This window comes from Drosophila montana, unplaced genomic scaffold, assembly GCF_035044405.1.
Source record: "Drosophila montana isolate Dmon_TW-CO22-7 unplaced genomic scaffold, ASM3504440v1 contig_3733_1, whole genome shotgun sequence".
NCBI classification, from domain to species: Eukaryota; Metazoa; Arthropoda; class Insecta; order Diptera; family Drosophilidae; genus Drosophila; species Drosophila montana.
The window spans coordinates 3,060,548-3,087,348 of NW_026998620.1; the positions used below are offsets into that span (position 1 = coordinate 3,060,548).

A 26,801-nucleotide genomic window follows, 5' to 3' on the forward strand; every position below is an offset into this window, starting at 1 on the left:
TACAATAAATAATATTGTGTGTCCAAACAAGCTTTATACAAATTTCTATTAATGTTTATAGCTGTTAATAATAAGTAAGGAAATGTATTGTTTAATGTCTATTATGTATAAACTGACTAAATGTATTTTAGCTAAGTTAATGAATAACCTTTATAAATGTACCTCTAATGCTCCCAAGAGCTTCTACAACTTAGCTTATAATTTTAGTTTAATTATTATTAGGCTGTTAGAATATAGAATAGATATTTAAGTCTTACAATGTCACTAAATATTTATTATTAAAATAAATGCAAAAAATATTGCAAAATAATTAAAGATTTTCAGGGCTTCACTTTAGAAATATTTATTACCAAAATAAATACATAAAATGTTGGCAAAATAATAAAATATTTTCGCTCATTAAACGAGAGATTACGGCCAAATGAATGTTAATATGTAACCTTTAAAGGGACACAAGCTGCAGCTTATTGATGATAGCTCACAATCATAAATAAAAAAGGTTTAATGCGCGCTTTCGGCCGTAGCCCATTTCATTGGGGCTAAGGTCAAAGTTGAAGCTCTTTTCAGCTATTATACTCTTAAAACCCAATTCAAACGGCCATACATACATACACACATGCGTAAGCATATGAACATATATATGTATGTGCGTGCGTATGTATTGCTTTTTGTGAAATGCAACGAATCTGGAACATAAAGTATGTTGCCATATGTTGACAATGCGCAGCATAAACCAATCGCAGCCGAGCAACAAGCCGAGCAATCGAAAAAAGGAGAAAAAACAAAACAGAATTGGCGACAACAGTTATCGCGGGGCGGAGAGGAATAGGTATACAAGGAATACAAAAAAACAGAAGCAGCGGGTCAACTAAATTGGTGACGTCTACAAAGCGCAAAGCAAGCTGCAAAAGTAACAACAAAGCCGAAGGGAACACAAAGCTTGAGCCTCAAACTGAAGGAGCAGCTGGGCGTGCGAGCAGCACAGCACTAGCGCGACAAATGAAATGCACTGTGTGGGCGCTAACTGTTGAGGGGTGTGGGCGCTAGCAAAGCTTTCATCGTGGAGCTTTTCACAAATGCTTTTGTAAGATGCCTTGCCGTTCGTATATTCATAATGGCGTCCACAACCGACGCAGGCAAACAGTTTTCAGCGCGCAACGCCAAAGTGAAGTTCGTGGCAGCGCACAACAAGCCGCAAATAGCAGCCACACAACGCAGACAAAAACAAATTGTATAAAGACTAAATGCAGTTAGAAAAGACAAAATAATAAAATACAATTATTTGATTGCCCAAGCAACGTTAAAGCTTACAAGTTTTATGTGTTGCCGGCCTCTGAAGGATTTCTAACTTAACAAAAAGCGAACGCACGAATTTTGCTTGTGCTCAGTGAAGCGCGGCCTTTATTTTTGACATTCCTCCTCGAAAGCCCCCGTTTCCACCACTGAACTAACAAAAGAGTGTGCACGAATTTGTGGCGCCAGCGTTGCCCCATCGTCGCAATTCTGAATTGAACAGCAAACAGAGTCAAAAGAAAAACAGCAGCAGAAAAAAAGAAAACAACAAGAACAACAACTTGAAAGGCGAAACACGTGAAATGTTCATTGCGGCAGCTGCATGGAGCTTTGCTGCTTCATGGCGACTGCTCTGCATCGGGACGCTGACGCTGGCGATGCTGCTGACGCTGGCGATCGGCGATGCCGACGCCGCTGCCAGCGGCACCGGCGGCCTGGGCAATCAGGCCGTCTTCACCAGCTCATTTCTGGTGCGCTTCCGTCGGGGCGTTGACAATGACTTCGCCCACCAGGTGGCCGACAAGTATGGTTTCGACAATCTGGGACCGGTAAGTAACTAGCCAAGTACAGTGAACACTCTCGTTAACCGACACAAACAGTTGTCTAAAAGAAGTAGCAAAAATATTAAAAATAAAATCGCATTTAGTTAATTGTGTCGAGATTTCATGCTGACAATTAAGTTTTAAGTCTCTATATTTGCCGTTTAAAAAGTTGTTTGTCTGTTGCAGAGAGCAAAAGAAAACAGGCGAGCGAAATGGCTGCTCAAGGGAGCTTTCACTGTACTCTTTACTTATTACAAACGGCCAGTCAGTCGTTTGCTGTGAAAAATCAATTATTTTATGTTCCGACGGCTTCTGCATGTTTGCTGGCCAAAAGAGACAACCAGCCGCAACAATAACAACAACAACACGCAGTCTTCAAGGGCTGCTTTTTAATTGTGGCTTCTTAAGTGGGTGTGCATGTGTGTGTGTGTGTGTGTGATTGCTGTGTGTGTGGGTAGGCGCGTGCCTAGCATACAGAACATTATAAAGTCAGCAGCGGCTTTGGCCAACTTCCGGCTGCCACGCAGCAATTTCCATTGCATATCGTCGAGGCGCAACCTTTCGAACATTTCGTGTTGCATGTTGCGTGGCAAACGGGCACAAGGCCAGCAACTGCAGTATGTAACTATGTAATAGCATAACATATATTACATTTTTATTTATTTTACCTGCACTGACAGCCAAACACTTGACAGCGCCAAAAATAGCACACAATGAGTCAGCGGAATTGAATGATATCCGTCTGGAGCTGACAGCTATTGTGTCTGGCTACAGAGCCCACTTGTTGCATATGCTGGTGGCAACATCAGCGACAACTCGTCAACTCGACAGTTCGACAACTCGAGTTGCAGCCTTTTTCGTTCTGGCCGAAAATTAATTGGCCGGCATGTTGGCTTAATTAGGTAGCCAGCCGTCAATAACATTATATCAGGGTCAACAATTGCGTCAATAAAGAAATATGAAGCAGGCGCCAAATCCAATTAGTTTATACGCTCTTCATTATTTATATAATGCTGATTTATGTGCAAGTTAATACGGTCCGACTTGTCCACTGCGCTGCCCTTCCTGCGCCCCATTCTGCCGACCAGTTACCTGAGACACGCCATTTTCTTTGGTCCTACTCCGGCTGCTTGCTGGTTACGCTAACATTTATTGCCCATAGTTAGACGCAGCTGCAACGTGGCATTGGGGCAACATCGTCTGGCTCTGATTGCGGGGCAGCCACCTTAACAAGGTCATTACGTTGCACAATCCATTTCCAGGGAAGTGTTCACGTAAGGGAAGCCCTTTGTGCCTCAAATTGCAAATTGGTCTTCCTCTTATGCCATGTGCCAGCCACAGACGAGAGCACTTGGGACCCCTCGAATTTGAGTTCTTAGAAAGAAAGAGTTAATTTTAGTTTCCACTCAATTTAAGACAAGGCCATAAAAGTTTATGATAAAGTTTGACAAATACTTAAAAACAGATGGTTTAGACTGTAGTCTAGTCTAACTGGGTTTTCCTAGTAAATAAACATACCTTTAATCAGTTATTAAATACGATTTGTAATATACAAAATTCTGTTAATTAGTATATTAAAATTATCAATGCAAAATTGATAGCAAATGTAATGAGAAATGCAAGAGATGAGATTGTTTAATCTGCTCAAATTAAAAAAAAAGGCTAAAAAGGCTAAACTTCAATATTTGTTTATTTTATAATAGAAAAAACAAAATCCAATTAGGCCAATCCCATCCAGTCTAGTTTAATCTGAATTTGCTATTTGTCTATTTGTTTACCATTGGTTTATAAAGTTTATTTAAGTTTTTTGTATTTAAAAAAATAACGTTTGCACTTTTAATAAAAATATTTAAGTTCCGATTTGCTAGCTTTGATAATTTTTCAGCAGACGCAAGTGCATAATTTGTTGTTAATAATGCAATAAATATGAATTTAATTGTTGTTTATCTGTATGTATGCATTAACTTAGTTTCGCCTCAATAATTTATACAAAATTGGCAAGTTTCTTCAACTCAGCAGGTAGCAAATTTAGCACAAACCTTTATATATCAAGATCGAGACAGCAAAAGTCATTTGGAGACCCGTTCAGAGTATTAGGGGTATTGTTTTTGTGCAAATGTATATGGCAGGCAAAAGGAAGCATCTCCGACTCCGTAAAGTTTATATATTCTTGCGATCGACAGCCATGTCCGTCTGTACGTCCGTCTATCCGTCCGTATGTATGAACGCGTCAATAAAAGTATCGAAATTCTGTTTTTTCTTAAACAAATTTCTTAGGTTTTAAAAGCTAGTTTCGCCAAATTTGACATGTAGCTTCTAGAATAGTATCTACAAATCAAATATCTCTCAATTTATAGCTATCAGAACCCTCAAAAAAAAATCGAATGGAATTCCCAACCAATACCAATACTTTTATTAAGAATATACGCAAGTTCTATTTAATAAGATCTACTGCTCAAAATTTGGTCAAGATTGGTTGAGAAATACAAAGAAAACGATTTAGGGTATCTCCTAGTCGAGCACTCCCGACTATAGCACTCTAATTTATGTTTGGATATTCTTAGGTCTAGCAGCAAGTTATTTACTAACCGCATTTTTCGCTCATCTCTTGCATTCTTAATTACATTTGCGGCGACCTTTTTTTATTATTGCTGCAAATTCTTAGAATTTTCAACAGTATGGAAAGAGTATTATGAATAGTTGGGTTAATTCTGGGTTAGGCCCTTGGCTTCTATATTAGAATAACCAGACTAACCCACTCCAATGATATTACATCACTTTATTAAGAAGTAGCTTTTTTAGTTTTTTAGGAAAAGGATACGCCCATTGTAGAAAAGTGAAAGAATGAAAGAGAATAAATTTTATTTTTTTTTTCCAGAATACAAAATATATTCTGTCACTGACTTTTTGCTCTGGGGTTAAAAATAACTCTTACAGATTGCAAACAAATATCATAAATATATTGAGAGAGTATTATCTATATTAATTAAAAATTTATTTATTTATTTATTCTATTAAATTCAACATGAACATCTAGTTTTTGGTTATTATAAAAACTTCAGTGCAGGGGTATATAATTATATATTTGTAAAGTCCGCAATGTTTTCTTATTTTTTTCTATAATTTTATTTAAACACTCGACAATCCATTCGCTCAGTTCAAATTAAATTCAAAATTATGACCACAATCGAACCTTTTAGTATCGATGTTGTCTTGACGATTCCAAGATCAACACAGCTCATATTACGATAAATACATCGCTTATTTCTATATCCATATATACATCGTTTAGCTCTAATGCTTAAGTGTTTATTACGATCTTTACCTATTCAATATTTACTCCTTTAATCATCCAAACAACAAAGTTTATCGAGAGACCTTTATGTTCCCATTTATTAGGTAGCTGAGCAAAGCGTCGTTAAACCATATCTCTCTCTCTCTCTCTTTCTCTCTTTCTCTCTTTATTTGCAGACTCCTTCTCTTTCTAAAAAGAAAAATTAGAAGTCTGTATAATTAAAAATGAATTCCCAAAACTCTCAATTCCTTTTTTTTCTGGTTTTCCACATTTATATATTTTTTGCTTACATTAGCACTTTAACCCTTGAATTTTAATTATTTGGTAACAAATATTTGTTCATTACTTAGCGCACATTATTTTTTTGGGTTATCTGTTTATACCCTGCATCCATTGAATGTGGATTAAAGAGGATATTATTATTATTGTGCAAATGTATGGATTATGCTAGCCATAAAGTATATATATTCTTGATCAGGGCAATGAGCTGAGTCGATTAAGCCCTGCCCGTCTTTCCGTCTGACTGTATGTATGATCGTGTCGATCTCGGAAATAACCAAAGGCTTATCATTAGTTTTCGAAATCCTTCCAAAATATCGATAAGAATTGGTTTTAAGTGTAGTTCAAAAACTATAAAAACTAGGTACACCAATTTTGGTTACTTTTTATATGATTATTGTTTTAAAACATATTAGGTAAACATATTTTTGACAATGTTACCGTTTAGTTAGTGTTAATAATGACATTGCGTATGTTTAAACTAACCTAGATGCATACGTAAAGAGGTTTTAAAAAGGTATTTCTATAATTTTGTATAGATTTTGAGTTAAATTGCGTTAAAATCGCTTGGTAGAATTTAAGATTTTAAGAATTCAAAGCGTGCCGGTAAAAGCCAACATATTATATTGACAGAGGGGTAGAGAGTATTTTGCTGTCGAGCATACTCTACCCACTTCTAACCTTCTTTTTCTTGATCCAGAAATTCCTGGTACTTCTCACGCGATTTCTGTGGCAAGCACTTCTCGCTGAAGCAGACCTGTGGGCGGTTAACTGGCATAGTGCATATCTTGCACGGGCGCGGCGAATTCTATTTACAGCTCGCTGCGCACTTTGCCCAGCTTATGCGTCAGCTGCTTGCGATTATCCTTGCTGGGCAAAGTGAAGACAGGATGCACGAGACTTCCATTAAACAAGCAGCGGATTGATTAAATCTCTTCTATTGTGCGTTACACAAGAAAAGTTTATTCACAAATTCCCTCTCATTTTCTGAGTTCGTGTCGCAGAGAGAAGAAGCTGCACAGCTGAAGAGTTCGGAGTACAGGGTATTCCCTAGTTGCCCACGCATTTTGAAAGCTTCGCCCTGCTCTTGCAGTCATAAAATAAATGTAAGCAAATATTTTCCTTCCAGAGCAGATGTCTGATATGCTGTGAAGTGCGCTTCTTCTTCGTCTTTTTTCCACTTAATTTATTAATTTTAATGATTTTCACAACACTTTTCCATGCTTAAAAATTATACTTGGTATTTAGAACAATGGGAAAATGTTTTCGCTAATGTATTTTGCTGAGCGGATTAAAAAGTTATTAATTCCAAAGGCGCCAGTCATTAGGCAGTTATTTTTGTATATTAATTGATAGATTAGGCTTTGGAAATCTATTTTTAATGTTAATTAAAAGGCCATAAATATTGTCAAACCGATGACAGCACATTGAGTGTCCTTCATAATCCTGTCCAGGATAATTGCGAAAGCATTTCATACGATTGCCGACGGTTCTCTGTAGGGCAACCTTTCTGCCGCACTTAAATATAGACGGAAATTTAATTGAAAATTTGTGTTGAATGCGAATGCTCATACGATTCGCTTCCGAAGCTCGCAGCAGATAAACAGCAAAATTCCATCAGTTCGCCCAAGGGGCGTGGGCCAATAAAATTGCCGTACATGTAGCCGAAAAAATCTGTTGCTCTTACGTCAAACGCTATCTGCCAACAGAAATCACACAAAATGCACGACAGAGCAACAGCAAAAAAATATATAAAAAAAAATCGGAAAAAAGGCAGCCTTAGAACAGGGAATAGGGTACATACACAGGCAGAGGCACAAGCTCATGCTCGGTTGATTGCTCGAATCGATATTGCGTATACGCAGCGTATGAAGTGGCGCTGGATTTTTATCTGTCACACTGGCGCTGGCTGCCTTTGGGCTTTATTGCTTTCGTTGTTATGGCCTTATCAGCAATAAACTGTTAGTTTTGCCCAGTCAGCCATTAGATAGATACACTTACATATGTAAACCTCGATTAATATAATTGCAGATTGGGCCTGAGTCCGCAATACGCTTACAATTTAAATATTTACAATCAAATAAGCCAATTTGAGCGTGAAACAAACTTGGCAGCTGGACGGTCAACTCCCACGCAGCGTTACCCACGCAATCGACGTATTCTACCTGGGTTGATTTTTCACAGAGCCGCCTTCTGCCTTCTTTATTGGCGCACAAATTCACGAAGTGCCGCCTGGTTAATGCCTCAAAGCGCCTTTCCTACCGTTTGTCTTTGGGCTGCTGCAAAGTTTTATCTAATACTCGCTTGGCAGCTGTGCTGTGTGTGTGTGTGTCGCCTGTTGTGTGTATTTTTTTTTTGTGCGGTGTGTGTAATAACTTTAAAAGCTAACAAACGCAACAGGCTCAAGTCTGCCGTGGGCTGCTTGTTAGTAGGCACTGTGCCGCAAATCCTTGCACAAAGCGTTAAGATGCTGTTTACCAAACCAACCTAAGCCTTGACAACAGCATCAACTTGTTGTTGTTTCCACGCCGATATAAGACACTTATATAACACACGCATATAAATACTGGGAGAATAATGCTTTACTTGATAATAGAAATTATTTGTCTGATTCGCAACAACTTCAAGCAGATATAAGCCGCTCAAATTGTCCTCATTTTGTCTACATATTTGTCCTGTCTTCAAATATAACACCTTAACTTCATAAAAGAAAATACTTCTGTTTAAATGTATTAGCAACAATTTTCTAATTCAAAATATAAAAAATATTGTGCCCCGGCCCTTGGCTCGCTGCGCTACCTGCCAGAAATACATACAATAAACAAATTGACAATTGCTGCTGAACTTGAACCGGTGACCTGCCACTCAGCTCAACGCTCAGACGAAGCACACTCATATGGCTGCGTTCTTGACCACAATTATCGTCTTAATGCTCACTTTTTGATTTAAGTCGGTCATCAGTCAGTCAGTGTTTATAGAAAAAGTTTTCCCTACAAGTTCTTAATTTTCGACCGATCGGCCCTATGGCAGCTATATGATATAGTAGTCCGATCCGGACGGTTTCGACGTATGTACTGCCTGCAAAGTTTCAAGACGAAAGCTTTAAAGCGGACATAGCCGGATCTAAAAATAAGAATCTAAAAGTATATATGTATATGCTTTATGCGGTCGGAGATGTCTCCCTCAATGCGTTATTTATGACAAAATTATAATTTCCCCCTACAAGTGTCTTAAAATATATATAAATACCAGCGGGTGTTCCCCAGTTTTGTCCGTTTTCGGCGTAAAACTGTAGATAACTTTTTCACCCAGTTTTCGCCCATGAAAATTGTTATTTGCCCGTACTATCTTGAATTCCACGTCAATTTAAAAATAGCTGTAAAATTAATCGAATATAGAATCAAATGATGGAAAAATAACCGTTTTTTACATCCAAGAGCGGTGGATTTAGCCAAAAAACTCATCAAATAACTTTTCACAAAGATCTCTGAAAATAAGTATACAAAAAAGTTACAAATTTTCCGCAAAAATCGGTTGATCTCGTATTCATTAAGTTCTTATCTAGACTTTTGAAAATAAGTTTGAGACAAAGCTGTAAACTTCGCCCTTAAAACGCAAGAATTTTCCAAAATGTGAGTAACACGTCTCAAATAAATTTTATAACGATTACTGAAAACGAGTTTGAGGCCGATCGGATGGTAAGCAATAAAGTATCATAAAAAGTTCTTCGTTCTTACGGTCAGTCAGTCAATCAGTCAGTCAGTTTCTCAGTCTGTCAATCAAGGCGGAAAATTTCATATATAGAGATAGTTTTATCATTAATTCAATGTACCAACATTCCTTTATGTATCTTCTTACACTTTTTAAAACTAAGCCCCACCCGCAACTGTAGCTTCTTTGTAGCTCTATAAATTATAAATATTTTAATTAACTATAATTATTTTCTCAATGCCAATTGATAAATTCAAAAGTCAGCATTGAACTTTTACCAATCGCATGTCTAGCAACAAAAAGTTGCAGCTGCGTGTATAGGGAGGAAACGGAAATCGTGGAGACTATCCTGCGCAACTTATTTGATATCCTTGCAGAGAATTTGTCACAAAATGTTTAGTGCTCTTAAGGGAACACATCGGACATATTCTTAAGGTATTTAAACGCTCGGCTCATAAAAATAGGCAGAATAAGGCTAAATAATCAGAGCAGCATCTTTGTAGGAGAAGCGGCGCAGATTGGTAGAAATCTTACCGAAACTTACTGCTATAATCAATAAAAGAAATGTATTTAAATATGATTTATAATCAAATCTGATTATATATGACAAATATGTCATATAATCAGCATTAACAGCTGAGTAGAGATAACCAAGTCAGCTTGACAAATAGAACGGATCGAACGTAAAGTAATTTTTCCTAATCTTATAAGAAACCTAACTATATATCATATAGCTCCTTTATGAGCTCCTTTAACTTGGCTGTTCGAGCATAATTTGTAATCCAAAGTTATATCAGGCACAATAAAATTGGGATAAGAATTCTGTTGATCTATTGTACAAATTCATTATACTATATAAGCCTTTATAATAATAAGCGAGCCATTTTAATTATTTAAAGTTTGAAACCTTAATTAAGGCAACTTCATAATATGCGCTTTAACTTTGTCAACGTAAAAAGTTTGTGGAATGTCAGCGCTCATTAAATATGCATAGCTGCACATTGCAGTCCATATTTTTTCATGCTCATAAATTATGCAACGTTCATTAGTTATTTGCCCTGCATAATCTAGATGAAAGTATAGTATATATATAACTATCCATATAGACAGCTTAATGGTGGGCGGTGGGCGGTGGGCAGTGGGCGCGGCCAACATGAGAAATGGCCAGAGAAATGACGCAGCGGTATGACAGAGGCAAATTTATATTATTTATTTGGGATGTGGAGTGAACGCATTAGCTTCAACTACAGTTTCGGTTTCACTTTGTGGCCTGTTTTCGTTTCATTTATTATGCGAAATGAAAAAGGACTTTACAAATGTTGCGGCCTTTTCCCTGCCCGCTCGGCAAATTAACGGCACGGACGTTAGCTGGCAATTTGTAACTCAAGCCAAACATATGTTGGCAAATAAAAGACAAACAAAGGACTTGCACGTCGGGCAAACAGAGACGAAGTCTCTGGCACATGCCGGGATAAGGTTATGCTAGAAATCTCAAAATATAAGAACCGCAGGCACAAAAACACCACACAGATACACGCACACACCACCACATACTCGGGCACACTGAAAAGTATATCACGTATACGCAGCGTTGTGGTCCAAGTCGATGTGAATGCGTATGTATATATATATTTATTTTTAGAATCGTGAAGCAGCTCCAGACTTAGCTAGATACGAGCTTTGTTCAATACCTAATATAAATTGGTTTTTGTGCAGACTTTTTTATTTGTATGGCTGCGGGTATTATCTATATATATTAAAGTTTGTCAGATAAGAAAGTAGTTTGTGCTAATATTAAAAGGAAAGAAAGATAGATAATAGCGTTGTTTAAGTTTGGGGAAAGTCGTTTAGCTTTGATAACTGCATTAAATTCATGAATGTAAAATATATGTATATAAGTGAAACTTACCTGTGCTTCACACACACTCACCCACACTCACACAACCCAACAACACACTAATAGCTCCTCAACCTTTTACTCCTGGCCCATTTGTGGTTTACGACCAACAGTTGGCAAACTTTGATGAAAAAGCCAACTTTTGGCAAATATTTGCAAGCTTCTCGTTAGCATGTGAGGTATCAAATTATGCGAACAACCTTCCCCTGGTCCACTAACTACGCCCGTATTATTTTAAGTTATTTGAATATATATATATACAAATGTGTCTTAATGCAAACTTTATGTCTCAGTCTGGGCACTAATTCAGCACTAATGTGTGTCTAATAAAAAGTTTTCGGATCACTATCTGCTAATTGCCAGCAAAGAGAACAAACTATTTTTAAGATTTTTGACAATCTAATTTATTTAAACTGTGCCTTGGTACAGCCATAATTTATAACATTTGATTTGGCGTATGCAAGCTATAAATTCACTAAAATTAACTGTGAAATATTAAAATTTCTGTGTGAAAATTTAGTTAAAATTAGTCAAGTTAACTAAGTTAGTTAGGCTAGACTTAGGATGCTGTAATATTTTAGCCAAAGGCCAGATTAACATCTCTTTCCTAGCTTATGTTTATGATATACTAACGAAATCTTTCGCTCTTAAAAAAATCTGTATATAGTATATACTACCGTATTTTTATGCGTCAGATAGTGTTCGGCTTTTGTGTCCATCATATATTAACGTATATGTAACATATTTCATAGTTTTAAAGCGTATAACCACATTAGCATTGATTTATTGCTAATGCTCTCAATCAAATATCAAGTTACATTTATTTCTGATTACTTCAACTCCCGAGAAATGTGCATTTCAAAGAATTTAACCGTCACATTCATCAGTCTGTAAATATCCGAGCTTTCAGGAGGCGAATTAATTACGTTTAAAATGCAACTGACGCTGAATATGTATAATTCTCGTTAACTTCAGCCTGGCACTTAGTGTCTGCATATTTTTATGCATTCCAACTCGAATGGCATGCTCGTGGGGAACTTCGGGATGCGCCGAATAAATACATCCCTTGTTATAGTTATTGCATTCCCTTGAAAATCTCTCCGTTTTCGCAAAATTTCGATATGGTGGACTTTAAACATTTTAGAATATCGTAACTATATTTTTTTAAATAAAAATTGTAAAATCCATACTTTTCAAAAATTTGAATGAAATTAAATTTCGGCGAAATTATCTATTCCATTCATAGAAATAATTTTAGAATTCTAAGATTATAAAAAACTTTTCTCAAATTTAAGCTGTTAATTAATTAACTACTTAATTAATTAATTTGCTAAATTAAATTTTTTTAAATAATAAAATCAATGAATTTCTTAGCTTTCAATATATTTAGTAACTTTTCACAAAAGTGATTTGAGATTTATAGTTTATAGTTTATACGAAAAAATCTCTATAATTTAAATTTTTTTTAATAACTCCTTTTCGAAAAAATGTTGGCTCTCTTAGATTGTTAATTTTGATACAAAGCCTAACTTGATATTATAATATTTATTGATATAATATTTATTGATATAATATTTATTGAAGGAAATAATAAACCATATCTGTTGTCCCGTTCTCAAGTTTTTGCCTCTCTGAGGCTTATTAATATGTCACTTTTTTATATTAAGAGAAATAGATAGATGAGATAAACAAATAAATATATAAATAGATACACTTGGAGCAGGGTATTTTGTAGTCCGACTCAATGTTTTAGTCATTTTATAAAAGCCTGCGCCATTGCAAAGCGAGTGTGTGCTGGTCCTGAAGTATATGTAATTGTTGAAAGGTACTTTGTAAATCATATTTAAAACATTTCACTTTACGAAGAACTCCGTACTCTGCAAATGTCAGAGGGCAGACGAAAAAGTTTTGTTCCAGCATGCTGCAAATTACATTTCGATGTAATTGTTTGGGGGGCACAGGACACATGAAAAAAAACAAGCAGAAAATAAGATAAAATCATTAAATTTCATTAGCCAGCAGGCGACTGGAGTGCTGGAGTGCATGGAATGCGCTCTTAATTGTAAGGCGGCTCTTTGTGCTGATGTCGCAGAAAATCACGCATACGCAGCATGCGCCAAACAGCATGTCAATGTCAACAGTGGGCTAGATAATTATTTTGCTTGCTTGCGGGAATGTTGTCTTTGCTCCAAATAGCAAACGGACTTATAAGATTGTGATGGCCCGGCCCGGCTCGGCCAGCCTCCCCCCCCGCCTTGCACGCGTCTGACCTCGCTGTTCCCATTCAGTGTGCCTATCGATTTCTGCTTGGTCTGCCTCTGGCCTTTAGGTTGGCTTATAGCTATGCAACCCACTCGCGAAATGAGTTTCTTTGTGCCATGTTAAGCATTTACTTACACTTTCGAGTCGGAACTTTTAATTAAAAGTCGCCCCCATTCGCATCGCTGTCATGACAACCACTTGTTGTGCTATTTAGCTAATTGAATGTCACGTTCAGCCCTTGTTGCAACTGCGAATGCAGTGCCAACTTGTCGGCAACCATGCATAACTTTCCAATTATTTTCACATAGCAAACTTTTGGCCTACTTGCCACGTGCCAAACTAGTTAAGCAGCTAACGCGCCCAAGCCGAGGCCAACAAATCAAAGCTATACCAGCCTGACCAGACCCTGCCGTGGCAGCCGGCACAACGACTGCCACATGCCAAAAGCCTCAATCAAAGCCTATTAGCCATGACTGCTGTTTGTCTTCGCTTTCGCGCTGTGTATCCTGATGAATTATTCAGCAGTTCGTGGCATTCATTTGCATTTCTCTCATTTACCACCTGTCTGACGCATACTTATATACATATATATATACATATATATTTACTTATATAACTTCACCATTACGGTTCTGGGAAATTTACATGCCTTTTATTGCCGCCTGGGTGTATATGTATTGGGCTTACGCAGCCGGCAATCAATATTTCTCTGTTTGCATTATTTGCCACAATTTCAGCTGGTCGCATATGCTGAAGGTTTTTAAATTAAATTTCAAACATCCCAAAAGCCAACAGCAGCTGACTTTGATGCTCACCTGGTCTCTGCATAGCTACCATTGCCCATAAAGCCTGCAAATATCAAATAGGTAAAAATGTGCTTCCTTTATGGTTGACTGATTAGCTGGCATCGAATTGCTTGCTTTTATTTGCTGCAACTTATTGGTGCAATATGCTGGGCCAATAAAAATCTACAAATGCAATAAAAATGCAATTGACGTGCGTACTTTGATATGTAGAAAAACTGTGCAAAAAAATTGATTTGATGCATTTCTTTTCTCTGATTTTAATATCTGATTTATTGACAATATTGTGTCACATAGAATAAATTTGAAATTAACAATCAATTTTTGTAGGGTCTTCTTTTTGAAATAGTTGTTTAATACCTATTTATACCTTAGATTTATTAAGAAGGCTTCTTCAACAAAATGAACTATACGTATATATATATATATATTTTGCGAGCAGTTGTAGTTGTTCTCGATTTAAAGTTTTACAGCCGTCTGAAACAAACTTTTTTCAATTTGCCAACTTTTTGGTAGAGCAGCAGCTTACGATTCGGATTACTTTTAATAACCAACTTTATTTGGCTTTGAAACCCAAAGAACATTTAATAGTAAAAGTTATATATACAAAAATTAAACTTACTCAATTACATGCGTTTATCCGTTTGGTAAAGAGTTCTGTTATCAGCTTGCATGGAGCTCGTATCTATCTGTTTGTGTGTATTTAAGTACATAACACTTGCCATGTGCATGGCGGTAGTCATTTATACGAATGCCACCAGAAATGTAGTTGGCTACTGATAAAGTGACACGCACTGATAAAGTGCGGCTAACAGGCTCTTCCACTAGCTCAAAGCCTGTCACATAGTTGCTGCGACGGCAAAGTTTGACAAATGGATTTTACTTTAGCTGTCGAATATAAATAGCTTGAGATAATGCGAAAGCTTATTATGTAATAAGAATACTCGCGATTGCGGGCTGCAGCCAAAAGTGTTGCCTACTTTTCTGCTGCTGATGAAGACTTAGCAGATTAATGGGAATTCATAAGATCTAAACTCAAATCTCATTTCTTATGCACATACTTAACAATTTAGAAGAGCTTACCTAGTTATTTATAGTTAAATTTAGCGCACAATACCTTACAGAGATAGCTGGCCTTGAAGGGGATTCCGCGAATCGGAATTGCGAGCGTATTTAGAGCTAATGGAGTGTCCTATCAGCTAAAATGCACAAAGGCTTGTGCATATTGTTGACGGCTTTAATCCTTTGTTGTTGACTTATTTAAGCTTGTAGCTAAACAAAAGACCACCACCTGCCATGCGTGGCTGTCTGCAGGGCTATCAGAATCGCATAAACAAACTGCCACACACACACGCATGTATGTGTGGCATGCATCAACAATGCAGCTGTTGCTTTTGTTAGCCCAAGCTTAAATTCCTGTTGTTGCTGTTGCTGTTGGCGGCACCTTCTGTTGTTTTCTGCTCTCGCTGCGCTGGATAAAAATCCATATATCTGTGATCCTGACAGCGTTTGAGAGATGACATGTCACATGCTACACACGCGTCGCCGCCGCCGCCCACTCTGCGGTTGTGCCCCTCTGGTGTAACCACAACGCCTTTGCTCTGTCGCTGGGCATATGCAAATTAATATACTGCTCCACTGAGTGCGGGCAACAAGTGGCGACTCCTACGCCTTCGCCTGCTGTTGCCTGTTGTCTCACATTAAGTTATAAACTGTGTGAGCTGCGATATATTCAACTTATTGTAGACGCCATTTTGGCAATCGACGAGCACACTTTCCACAAGGAGACACACAGATACAAATGTTGCGTTAAATGCGCGTGGGTGTTGCTTGGGCTTAAGCGACTCACACGAGGCGCTGCCTTGGGGTCGCCAGGCAGCGGGGCGGGGCGGGGCCACATGCCACATGCCACATGCCACATGAAGTGTCTGCTCGCCTAGTCTGACTTTGCTTTGGCTTGTGCTGCTGCTGCTGTTGCTGCTGGCTGATGTCCGCGTTATCGCCCGCTGTGACACATTATATTTATAATACGTTGTGTACTACACACAAGCACACACACACACACACACACACTGCATGGAGACAATGACTACACTGTGTGCTGTGGTCTTTGTGTGCTATGTGGCTATTTTTATTTAGCTCAATCCACTCGAAGCTCGGGCATCAAGTCTATTTATTTACTTTATTTTTGTTTTGTTGTTTTTATTATTTTGCGCTGCCATATGTTTCGTTTATTAGGAATAATGCAAAAATTATACCGAACTTCTAAAAATATGCCCTCAATTTAGCCACATGTGGCTGCTGGGATTAGTTTGCCTTGCCTTATTAATTTATATGAGGCGCGCAATGTTTATATTATCTTTCGCTGCCCGAGTCGCCGAGTTGGCCGTCACTTCATTTAAATGGCAAACAAGCAGCTCAGCTGAAAGCTGGCCAGCTGTTGCAGTACCCAGCGTACTTAACGCACAAATTAACAGCGCATAAAAATAGACCAAAATCCTCAACCCTCAACCCTCAACCCGCGCACAGCCCCCCAAGAGAGGCGCTAGGTTATTGACAAGCTGACACTGGTTTCCGATTGACAAAACTCAATGGATAGCTGCTGAGCAGCCGGCACAGTGTACCCTTAATTTGGCCTAAGTCAACTAAAAGCGAGCTGCGGCTTCTGTTTGTCTCGCGTATCCCGTTTGGACCCGGGACACCAGCCTTGCTGCCGTGCTGACGTGGCTCTTGCCAAAAATTTCATGATTAATAAGTGAAGCATTTGCTGGCAAACATTTCAAGTGTCCCTTTAAGTTCATTGCCAGCAACTTATAAAATGCTGCAGATTTGCTCAGATAATTACAATTTAGTTACTCGTTTAATTTTGTGTCTACGTCTAAAATAAAAATATACTCCTGCACACATTAAATTTTTGGGTATATGGATAAAGTTGATTAAACTTGGCTTGGCTCTCTGAAATGCCGTTGACCCTTCTATGATATGCTCAAGTTCTTTTATTTTTTTAAATTAATTATGTTATGTGAAAAGTTCGGTTTTAAGTCTGGGTAGAGCACTCTTCCTTGACTTATGTTTCAGCTGAACAATTTATTCTCTTAAATTTTCAGTTTGCTAGCTTAAATTGAAACCTGTGAAAAGCGGCCAATATTCAAATGCAAAGCCTTTTTTGGGTTTGCTGATGAGTCGTCAAAAGAAAAGCCTTCATCAGCCAAAATCCCTTAGCAATTTGCATCTAGGGCCTCAGGATACTTTGTGGCATAACTCTGCATAAACCCATGTTGCTTAAACACTGACAGCTGCTCAGGTTGTAAGGAGTATGTTAGAAACTGTTTATATTTCTAAAAATAGACTTAGCAGAAGTTGAACTTGGTTTCAGCTTCCATTCTATATATATAAAAACGCGTTGGCAGCATGGCAGTTCTTTGTTTGCAAACATAGTTATACGACCGTGAAATAGTTGTGATAGTCGCTGAAGGAGAAGAAGGAGCAGGAGAAGGAGACCCCAAGGCAGCTGCTAATTATTCACAATCGGCGAGTGAAAGGATAACACAAAGGCTGCGCAGCTCGGAGCTGCTCAACAGCTGTCCAAGTTGTGGCCAAGTTTCCAATTTCAGTCGACAAGTCTGGTCAGCAGGAAGGCATTGCCAGAACAACTTTCACTCGCTGTCTATCTTGAAAAGCAACACGAGCCACGATGGATTGCGTATGTGCACAGTAATACATAGATATATGCGACACTGTGATCATATCTGTGATAATATATAATTCTTTAAAATTGTATGGGCTAAACACTTAACTGACTCATTTTGATTTATAAATATTAGTCTTCCCGACTGTGCATATTAATGACATCTTCTTTATAACTGGTTATCTATAAATATAACGAAGTCAACTAGATTAGCTAACTAGATCACAGAAATGAAACATATTTAATCATCCATTTATATAAAATAGTTTTTCCTGATAGACATATAGCCTAAATCACAAGGAAAACAAAAATTACCAACAAGCGAAACGTCGTCATTGTGTTTGATTTCTTTATACATAAAACTGTTTGTCCTGAATGATTGACTGACTGACTGATTGGTGAACAACGCACAGCCCAAACCGTAAGAACTAGGAAACTTAAATTTTCACTATAGTTATCTTATGTGATGAAGGTGTACGTTAAGACGGAGTTTCAGGAAATAACCATCGCATGTGTGGAAAAATCACTTGATCGGCCTCAAACTCATTTTCAAAGACCTTTGTTCAAATTAATTTAGGAGGTTTTTCACACTTTATGAAAAATGCATTCCTCCTTGGTGGAAACGTTTTTCACGTTTTTCGCAAAATCAAAGCTTCTTCGGTGGAATGTGCGATTTAACGATTTTTATGGCAAAGTTTTATTTTTTTTTTAAATGTTTATTGTATTGAATCAAAAATAGAATACATTTTTATTACAACACAGTTGGCTTAGGTGATATTTCGCCAAGCCTGGTTGGGTCCTCAGGTTTTATCGTGGACAAACGTCAAAGGCGGCTTTTTTGAATAAGGCTGCATCGTCACGGGAAGTTTTAAGTTTTGTACGATTTGCATCAAACTTATTATCAAAGCTCTACATAGGAACTTAATGAATACGATTTGGAAAATTCCACCCGCAACACAACAAACTCATGTTCAAAGATCATTGAAAGAATTTATTTTATACGTGTTACACATACCTACTAAATAGATTCCGATATAGAGGAATATTGCCAACTTTCTCCTGCTGACTTTTCCAATTTACCAAGCAGTTTGGCGGCTTGGTTTGATAAGAAACATTATTCGATTGCCTGATATCAGATACGATATGTGAACTGAACTTAGGACAAGTAAATTGTAGGCTTTTATTACTGTGGTGCGTAAAAAATTGTCGGTTAATCGGGGCGTTGTTTTTGAGCAAAGTCAAAGTTTTTGGGTGCTGACGTGCTTCGGAGGGGTCACAACGGGGACTTGGGGACAGGACCTGGGGGGGGGGGGGGGGGGCCCGTCACATGCGAGAAATGTGCGTAACTCGATATGCTGTTTATTGGAATTACAGTGAGCGAAAATGGAAAATTACTAGTGCAACTAGAGCGGGCCAGGCAATGGTGTGAACTCTCAATTTACCAAAGCTTAGCCAAGGACGAAGGCTAATATACCTAATGATGATGATTATTTGTTGTTGCTGCTGCTGATGATGATGATGCTGTGAAGATGATGCCCATGACTGGCAATTTAAAACGCAATTATGGACACGCACAGCACATAGCTAGTCCCAGTATGTGCGTTAATATGGGAGTAGTCGGGGAATAGCTAGAGCTAAAGTCAATTATGGCTCAATTATGGCTGACGCAGCCATGATGCGAGCGCAAAAGAACAAGAGGGGAATTAATGTGTTAAGCTCAATTAGAATAAGAGAGTGTGCCACGCATCTAATGAAATGGTATTCTACTTTCTTTCCTTTTTTTGTTGCAGCTGGCAGGCGCCGATGGACATGAGTATCATTTCAAGCACAGGACACTACCGCACGCCCGTTCACGTCGCAGCCTGACGCACACGCGTGCCCTTAAGAGTCATCCCTCGGTGAGTGTAGCTGTGAATTTCCTCGACAACTCGACAGCTCGACAGTTTTTGCCATGTCAATGCTTGCGCGCAAAATGTCAAAGTTGACGCTTCCGACGGCAACTCGGCAATCAGTTGGCAAATTGTACTCAACCATATTGCATTGCATTCCAATTGGAAGCGTGTCCGTTTGTCCGTTTGTCCGCTCGTCCGTTTGTCGGTTACGTGCCAGTGGGCCAATGCCGATAATTACTATTCAAAATGCAACAGTCAGCCAGCCGGGCAGCTGGCAAACAATACGCACAATGGCATATGCAAATGCGGATTTGTTTGCCTGTCTGCAACCAGATCCTCACCCCAAACCAAAATTCAGCACGAAATTAACATTTCCGAGTGACACGTATGCATAACCCGCACAAGGGGACGTGTGCAGGCCTTGAGACAGCCGTTGACAGCTGGCATTTCGATATTGATACATTTTTGACGCTTGTAACATTTTAAACAGGTACACACGGCCGTTCAGCAGCCGGGCTTTAGGCGTGTGAAGCGCGGTCTGCGACCCGCCATTCCGGCCATTCATGGCCTACACTATGCAGCTACGCTGGGCGAACCGAATAGCGTTGATGTGGAGCCCACGGATCCCTACTTTCCCATGCAATGGTACCTCAAGAATACCGGACAAAATGGCGGCAAAGTGCGATTGGATCTTAATGTGCAGGCCGCCTGGGCGCAGGGTATTACGGGCAAGAACGTGACCACGGCCATCATGGATGACGGTAAGCGACACGACAGAAACTCAAATGTAACTGCCTTAATATAAACATTTCAATTTCAATTTCATCCACTGTGCTCAGGCGTGGACTACATGCATCCGGACCTGAAATTCAATTATGTAAGTAATTGCGTATTCTCGCAAATATCGTACTCAAAAAGTAACGCAATACGCATCCCTCCCTCTGTGCTGTTGCCTTTCGAAATGATATTTGCTGAGTGCTATGGTCAAATGGCCACAACGAAAACCAATTTGTGAATCGCCTTCAGTGGCGCAGTGGGAATTAATTCAACTGGCCACAGTTATCAGTTTCTCAGTTTGCCAACGGCAGCAACTAAAATCGATATGCAAACTTTATTAAAATGCCAATCTGATTACATTTTATTGGAAGTTCGATTTAAAGCGCTTGATGGGAGTCGGCAACGGATACTATTACAAAATAGCGAAAAGAGGTAGAGTAGAAGCTTGATCAATGCGCGAAGATACAAAATTGTAAGGGGCCTTTAAGTTGAATGTGTACTGTAACTGTTTAAACATGAGGAAACAATCAGGTGTGCAAAGGAATGCGAGAGGACTACGAATTCTTTATTTAATACTAATTATGGTTGTCATTATAATTAGCTGGGACTAGTAAAAAAAGAATGTGATACAAATGGCTTTTCCGACCGTGGAAAATATTTTCTTCACCATCATCATCAGCCAGGTCGCTTTAGTTATGTCCATCTGTCTGCATGTCCATTCGTTTCTTCGTATGAATGTATAATTGCATATATCTCAGAGACTAAGAAATACTTAAAGATTTGAATGTAGATTCTCATATGGCATAGAAAGATCGAGTTTTTTTTAGATCATTGGCTACGGTCCACAGGGAATATGCTCCCTGATCAAGTATAACAAAAAGATTGTACGTCTGATAGGATATATAAGGTTGACGATGTGGCACAAATCTCAGGCTATAGGGTTGATAAAAAATAAAGGCGTTGAAATTCTCAATTTTGATTGGCGGCCCGAACCCTTGCTTCAAAATGCTGACGATCGTCTTCAAAGAGTGTTTGGCAATGAACAAGTTTGAGGGCCAATTCATTGTCTTATTTACGAGTTAATTAACTTTCTGTTGTATATATACGAGTACAAATTATCGATAAATATATCGACAAATATATCGATAAAAATATAAGTAGCGTAATCAGACTAGCATAGCATTCTATTTGTATGATATTTATGAGTTCCGTTCTCCGGAAAGATCAGAGCTATAATAAAAATGATCAAGGATCAAGTCATGCTAGTGAATGTGGCTATTGATAACATTCCCAGATTTCACTAAATCGATAACAATTAATATCTCGAATCTAATAGGAGCTAATGACAATTAAGTATGCAGACTAAGGTAGTCAGAGTCAACACATATTCAAAATGTTTAACTTACTGCATACCCTTAAATACCCTAAATAGTAAAAACGAATTTTTGTAGGTATAGCCTAGGTATCCACACACATTTAGATATTTATACCTCTAAATTTTTAGAAATATCCAACAGTATACCAAAGTAGGATTTATTGCAAACCGCAGAATCGGGTACTGTAGCTCTGGGTACAGGGTATCTGCAAGTAAAACAGTTCTATTTTATGAATATCTACGACACGTTAAAAATGTGTGTATCGTATATAATGGAATGTGTGTGTTGATTATGCGGAAACTTATAGTGCTGTTCTCGCATGATAGAGTGCACGATTCAAGTGCTTTGCAAATGAGACAGAAAATTGTAATTAACTTTAATAGGCAGCTAATAGGCAGCTTTATTTGGCAGCTTATGTGTGATGCGACATAAAAATGCACTTAAAACTCACACCAAAACAACTAACAACTATTCTGCCACCCTCTCTGACGCCATATATACTCACGCCTCCTACACACTCTTGCAGAACGCCGAGGCCAGCTATGACTTTAGCAGCAATGATGCATTCCCCTATCCGCGCTACACGGACGATTGGTTTAACAGGTAAGTTGTGGAGCTGGAGCCAAGCTCCTTTTGCGACTTATGCTCATAAGCATTTTGACAATGGGATGGAGGGAGGGGGGGGGGGGGCTAACAAAGCCCGGCGGCGAATGGCCGTAAAATACTTTTCAGTTGCCAGCTTGGCATTTCGAATTTCAATTATGCGCAGTCAGCAGCTGTGCATAAAAAAGCAATTCCTAAACAATTCGCAAACAATTTTTATAAGTTTTCACTTTTATATTTTTCCTTTGCTGCTTCCCTTTTCTTTCGTTTTCTTTTTTTTTATTTATTTTTTGTTAATTGTTTGTTTTGTTCTTGTTCTTGCCGCTGCGCATTTCGTTATTTGAATTGGTTTTCCAGTTGACATCCGAGGGTATTTCGCTGAAGTTCTTGTTTGCTTTGGCAGCAGTTGTGTGCTTATCACGTTTATTACATGGGCGGAAAGCCCCTTACCGCTAATGCCGCGAATCGGACTAACATATTTATGACATGGTCACCCCGTTGGTCACCCTCTCTCACCCACTCTCTCTCCCTCTCTCTTTCCCGCAGCCATGGAACTCGCTGCGCTGGCGAAGTGGCTGCTGCCAGAGATAATGGAATTTGCGGCGTGGGCGTTGCCTATGACAGCAAAATCGCAGGTAAGTGGATTTGGCAAGAAGCAATTACAGTACACAGGTAGCACAGGTAGCACAGTGAAAGGAGCAGCTAATTGTGTGACTTCTAAGCTTTAACTACAAGTATTGCATCACGTATACGCCGCATGTGCCGAGGCAACATTTAACATGAATGAATTTAGCTGGGGGAACAGCATGCCACAAGTGGGCGGGCACATAAATCGTCACAAGAATCTTATCTGTCAGTTTTAGGGCACAAGTGGGAAAAAATCATGTGAAAAATCGGAAATATTTGATAATCGCACACATTGCGTGTAGTTTATGCCAGTTTTTTTACGATTGCCATAAAGCGTGTGCTGAAAGTGAATAACGCAGCGACTAGCAACAGTTGGCTGGCATTCAAATAAAGCACTATAGCACATTGATTTATAATTACGGGCATTAAGTTTAATGGATATCCAACAGGCATACGCATGCTGGATCAGCCCTATATGACGGACCTAATCGAAGCCAACTCCATGGGCCACGAGCCGCACAAAATACATATATACAGCGCCTCCTGGGGTCCCACAGATGATGGCAAGACCGTGGACGGGCCGCGCAATGCCACCATGCGCGCCATTGTCCAGGGTGTCAATGAGGTAAGAGTAACTTTGGGTTTAGCTTAAGCTGAGCGGAGTCTTAATCGTCGTTAATTTCTGGCCACCCGTAGGGTCGCAATGGTTTGGGCAACATCTATGTCTGGGCGTCGGGCGATGGCGGCGAGGAGGATGATTGCAATTGCGACGGCTATGCCGCCTCCATGTGGACCATATCCATTAACAGTGCCATCAACGATGGCCAGAATGCGCATTACGACGAAAGCTGCAGCTCGACGCTGGCGTCCACGTTCAGCAATGGTGCCAAGGATCCAAACACTGGCGTTGCCACCACCGACCTCTACGGCAAATGTACGACCACCCATTCGGGCACCAGCGCCGCGGCACCCGAAGCAGCTGGTGTCTTTGCGCTGGCCTTGGAGGCAAAGTAAGTGCTGGAGTGTTGCGAGCTCTGCTCTGATTTCTCTGATTTTCTAACATCAATTTATGCTAATCTCAATTGCAATTCGGCAAACAGCCCTCAGCTGACTTGGCGCGACATCCAGCATCTGACTGTGCTAACATCGAAGCGCAATTCCCTGTTCGATGCCAAGAACCGATTCTACTGGACTATGAACGGCGTCGGTCTGGAGTTCAATCACCTCTTTGGGTTCGGTGTGCTCGATGCGGGCGCCATGGTGACCCTGGCCAAGCAGTGGCACTCGGTGCCAGCACGCTATCACTGCGAAGCCGGCGAGATTAACAGCGCCCAGTAAGTGCACGGAATGGGTTAACAAAGTTTTTGTGTTTTTGCATTCTCACTGTTATTTTGTAGGCCAATCATAATGGGTCGCTCGCTGTTCTGGGAAATCAAAACGGATGCCTGCAAGGGCACCGACACGGAAGTTAATTATTTGGAGCACGTGCAGGCGGTCATCACGGCAAACGCTTCGCGACGCGGCGACCTAGAGCTGTTCCTCACCTCTCCCATGGGCACCAAGTGAGTGTGTCTCAATATATTGAAGTCAACCCATTCTTCATAGTTATCTTTGTTAGATCCATGATTCTGTCACGACGCGCCAATGATGATGATCATCGCGACGGTTTCACCAAATGGCCCTTCATGACCACACACTCCTGGGGCGAGTATCCGCAGGGCATATGGAAATTGGAGGTATGCTACTCCATATATATATGAGAGAAGAAGATTTACAATATTTGTGTTCTTGTCCAGGCACGTTTCAATTCAGCTCAAACGCGACATGGACATCTAGTGGAATGGTCGCTGGTCCTGCACGGCACCAAGGAGGCACCTTATCGCACACTGTCGCCATCTTCGCCGCACTCAAAGTTGGCCATCGTTAAGAAGGCGCACGAGGAGAAGAAGATGAAGTAAGAGATGTCCGCGTGTCCGTGAGCAACGTCGTCCATTGGTCATCCTGGCTTTTATCATTGAGTTTTAGTATAGAGTGCAGAGAAATGTGCTGGCTGTGTTTTGTTTTAAATGGGATTGATTGAGAATTAATTTATATTTTATAGAATTGAGTTATTCATTCAAATGTGTACAACATTCATTTTATTTTAATCGAAATGTCAACTGAACTCAAAGTTCAGTTCGCTTTCAATTTTGACGGATTTCCAATATTTTTCTTAGTTAAATAATTTGATGAGCTATTAACTAATTAAGCACCCAGGGTGTAAATTTCTACTTTTGATTTTCCAACAACAAGAATTTGTGGACTTTTTTAAAGCGCACATTAGTTTTTTTTAGTCGAATGCAAAATATATATTTTCAAAAACCCCAAATTTCGAAAACCAAAAAAAAAAACGTAGTTGAAACGTAGCAAAAGATTCAAATCCGTAGTAACTATCAAAGATTCGAAACAGGTATAGCATATGTGTATTACTGTAGTTTTTGAGCGACAGAGCGAGGGAATCATTGAGTACACACAAACCTAAACTCCATAAACAATTTAAATGTCTTGTAAATGAACTATATCGAACTATATGTATGCATACATACCTTATGTGTAACTGTGTCCTATGCCCTTAGACTCTAAACAATAATATAGCTTAAATATATTGAAAGCTATTATGATTTCCCTATACCGATATGAACATAAAATGTTGAACTTTATAAAGTGGATAAAGTCCAAGCTGCAGACCGCTTCCAAAAATCTCTCTATAAGTATGCTCTATTTATTATTTATTATTTATATTTATATTTATATCTATATTTGCAATTTTCTTTTCCTGTTCGTGCATGTAAATTGCATACGAAGTTTTTAGTTTCTTTCGGGGGCCAAAAAATAATAATAACGAGCGTAAAAACAGTTTATATTATAAACATTATAAAACATATATATAAATATATATACTATATATATAAAAGGGAGCATGGTATTTATGGAAGAAGAAGCTAAATGATTAATGATAAATAGAAAGTACAAGTGCAGAACGTTTGAATGTGTAACAATAGAGATGATTTGTTTAGTATACAAAATATATATAAATTCATTAAAGGACATTGTTAAAGTTCATGGGTTAAAGTGCAAAGGAATGATATATATATATATATAGACATATACATACACACATATTTAAATATATGCAGTACATTAAATGTGTAATTATTAACCAAAAGCGATAAATTGAGGCATAAATATTATACACAGGACAGTGGCTATATATATAGTACTTATATATACACACATATATAAATATATATATATATTTAAATGTATAAAATATATATACACGCATATACACATATATATCATCAGAATAAATAACTTATATTGATGTAAAGTTACTTTGATGTTGTAGATACTAAATAACACACACAAATACACGTAAATGAAGTTGGCAAAAATATTTAATGTCTAGCATAGATGTTAAACACACTGAAACGAGATATTTTCGAGCATTATTTATGATTTGCCATTGAAAATGCTTTTGTTAATTATGAACTATTAATTATTAATTATGATTATCATTATTATTGGCTTCTTCGATTCTCCTGTAATGGGCGAGAAAAATAAATCAATTTCATTTTGTAAATAAAAGTTGGAAAACGGCCTAAGCGGAATTTTGATTTCTGATCAGCCGGCAATTTCAGATTGCTTGAGGGCCTCACACATACACATACATGCGCATTTATTGTGTCTGTGTCTGAAGGAGAGAGATAGAGAGAG

The 26,801-nt window shown here is 38.7% G+C and overlaps 1 protein-coding gene across 1 annotated transcript; it reads left to right on the plus strand.

Moving 5' to 3' along the window:
* The first annotated feature begins 1,156 nt into the window (after positions 1-1,156).
* amon (amontillado) lies at positions 1,157-26,415 on the plus strand. The gene is made up of 12 exons (XM_064693879.1): positions 1,157-1,841; positions 19,561-19,668; positions 20,153-20,423; positions 20,502-20,539; positions 22,342-22,418; positions 22,965-23,053; positions 23,495-23,670; positions 23,742-24,055; positions 24,146-24,379; positions 24,443-24,607; positions 24,664-24,781; positions 24,842-26,415. Exons 1-12 carry the CDS (start codon positions 1,596-1,598, stop codon positions 25,001-25,003), a joined length of 1,998 nt encoding a protein of 665 aa, XP_064549949.1. The 5' UTR covers positions 1,157-1,595; the 3' UTR covers positions 25,004-26,415.
* The last annotated feature ends 386 nt before the right edge of the window (positions 26,416-26,801 follow it).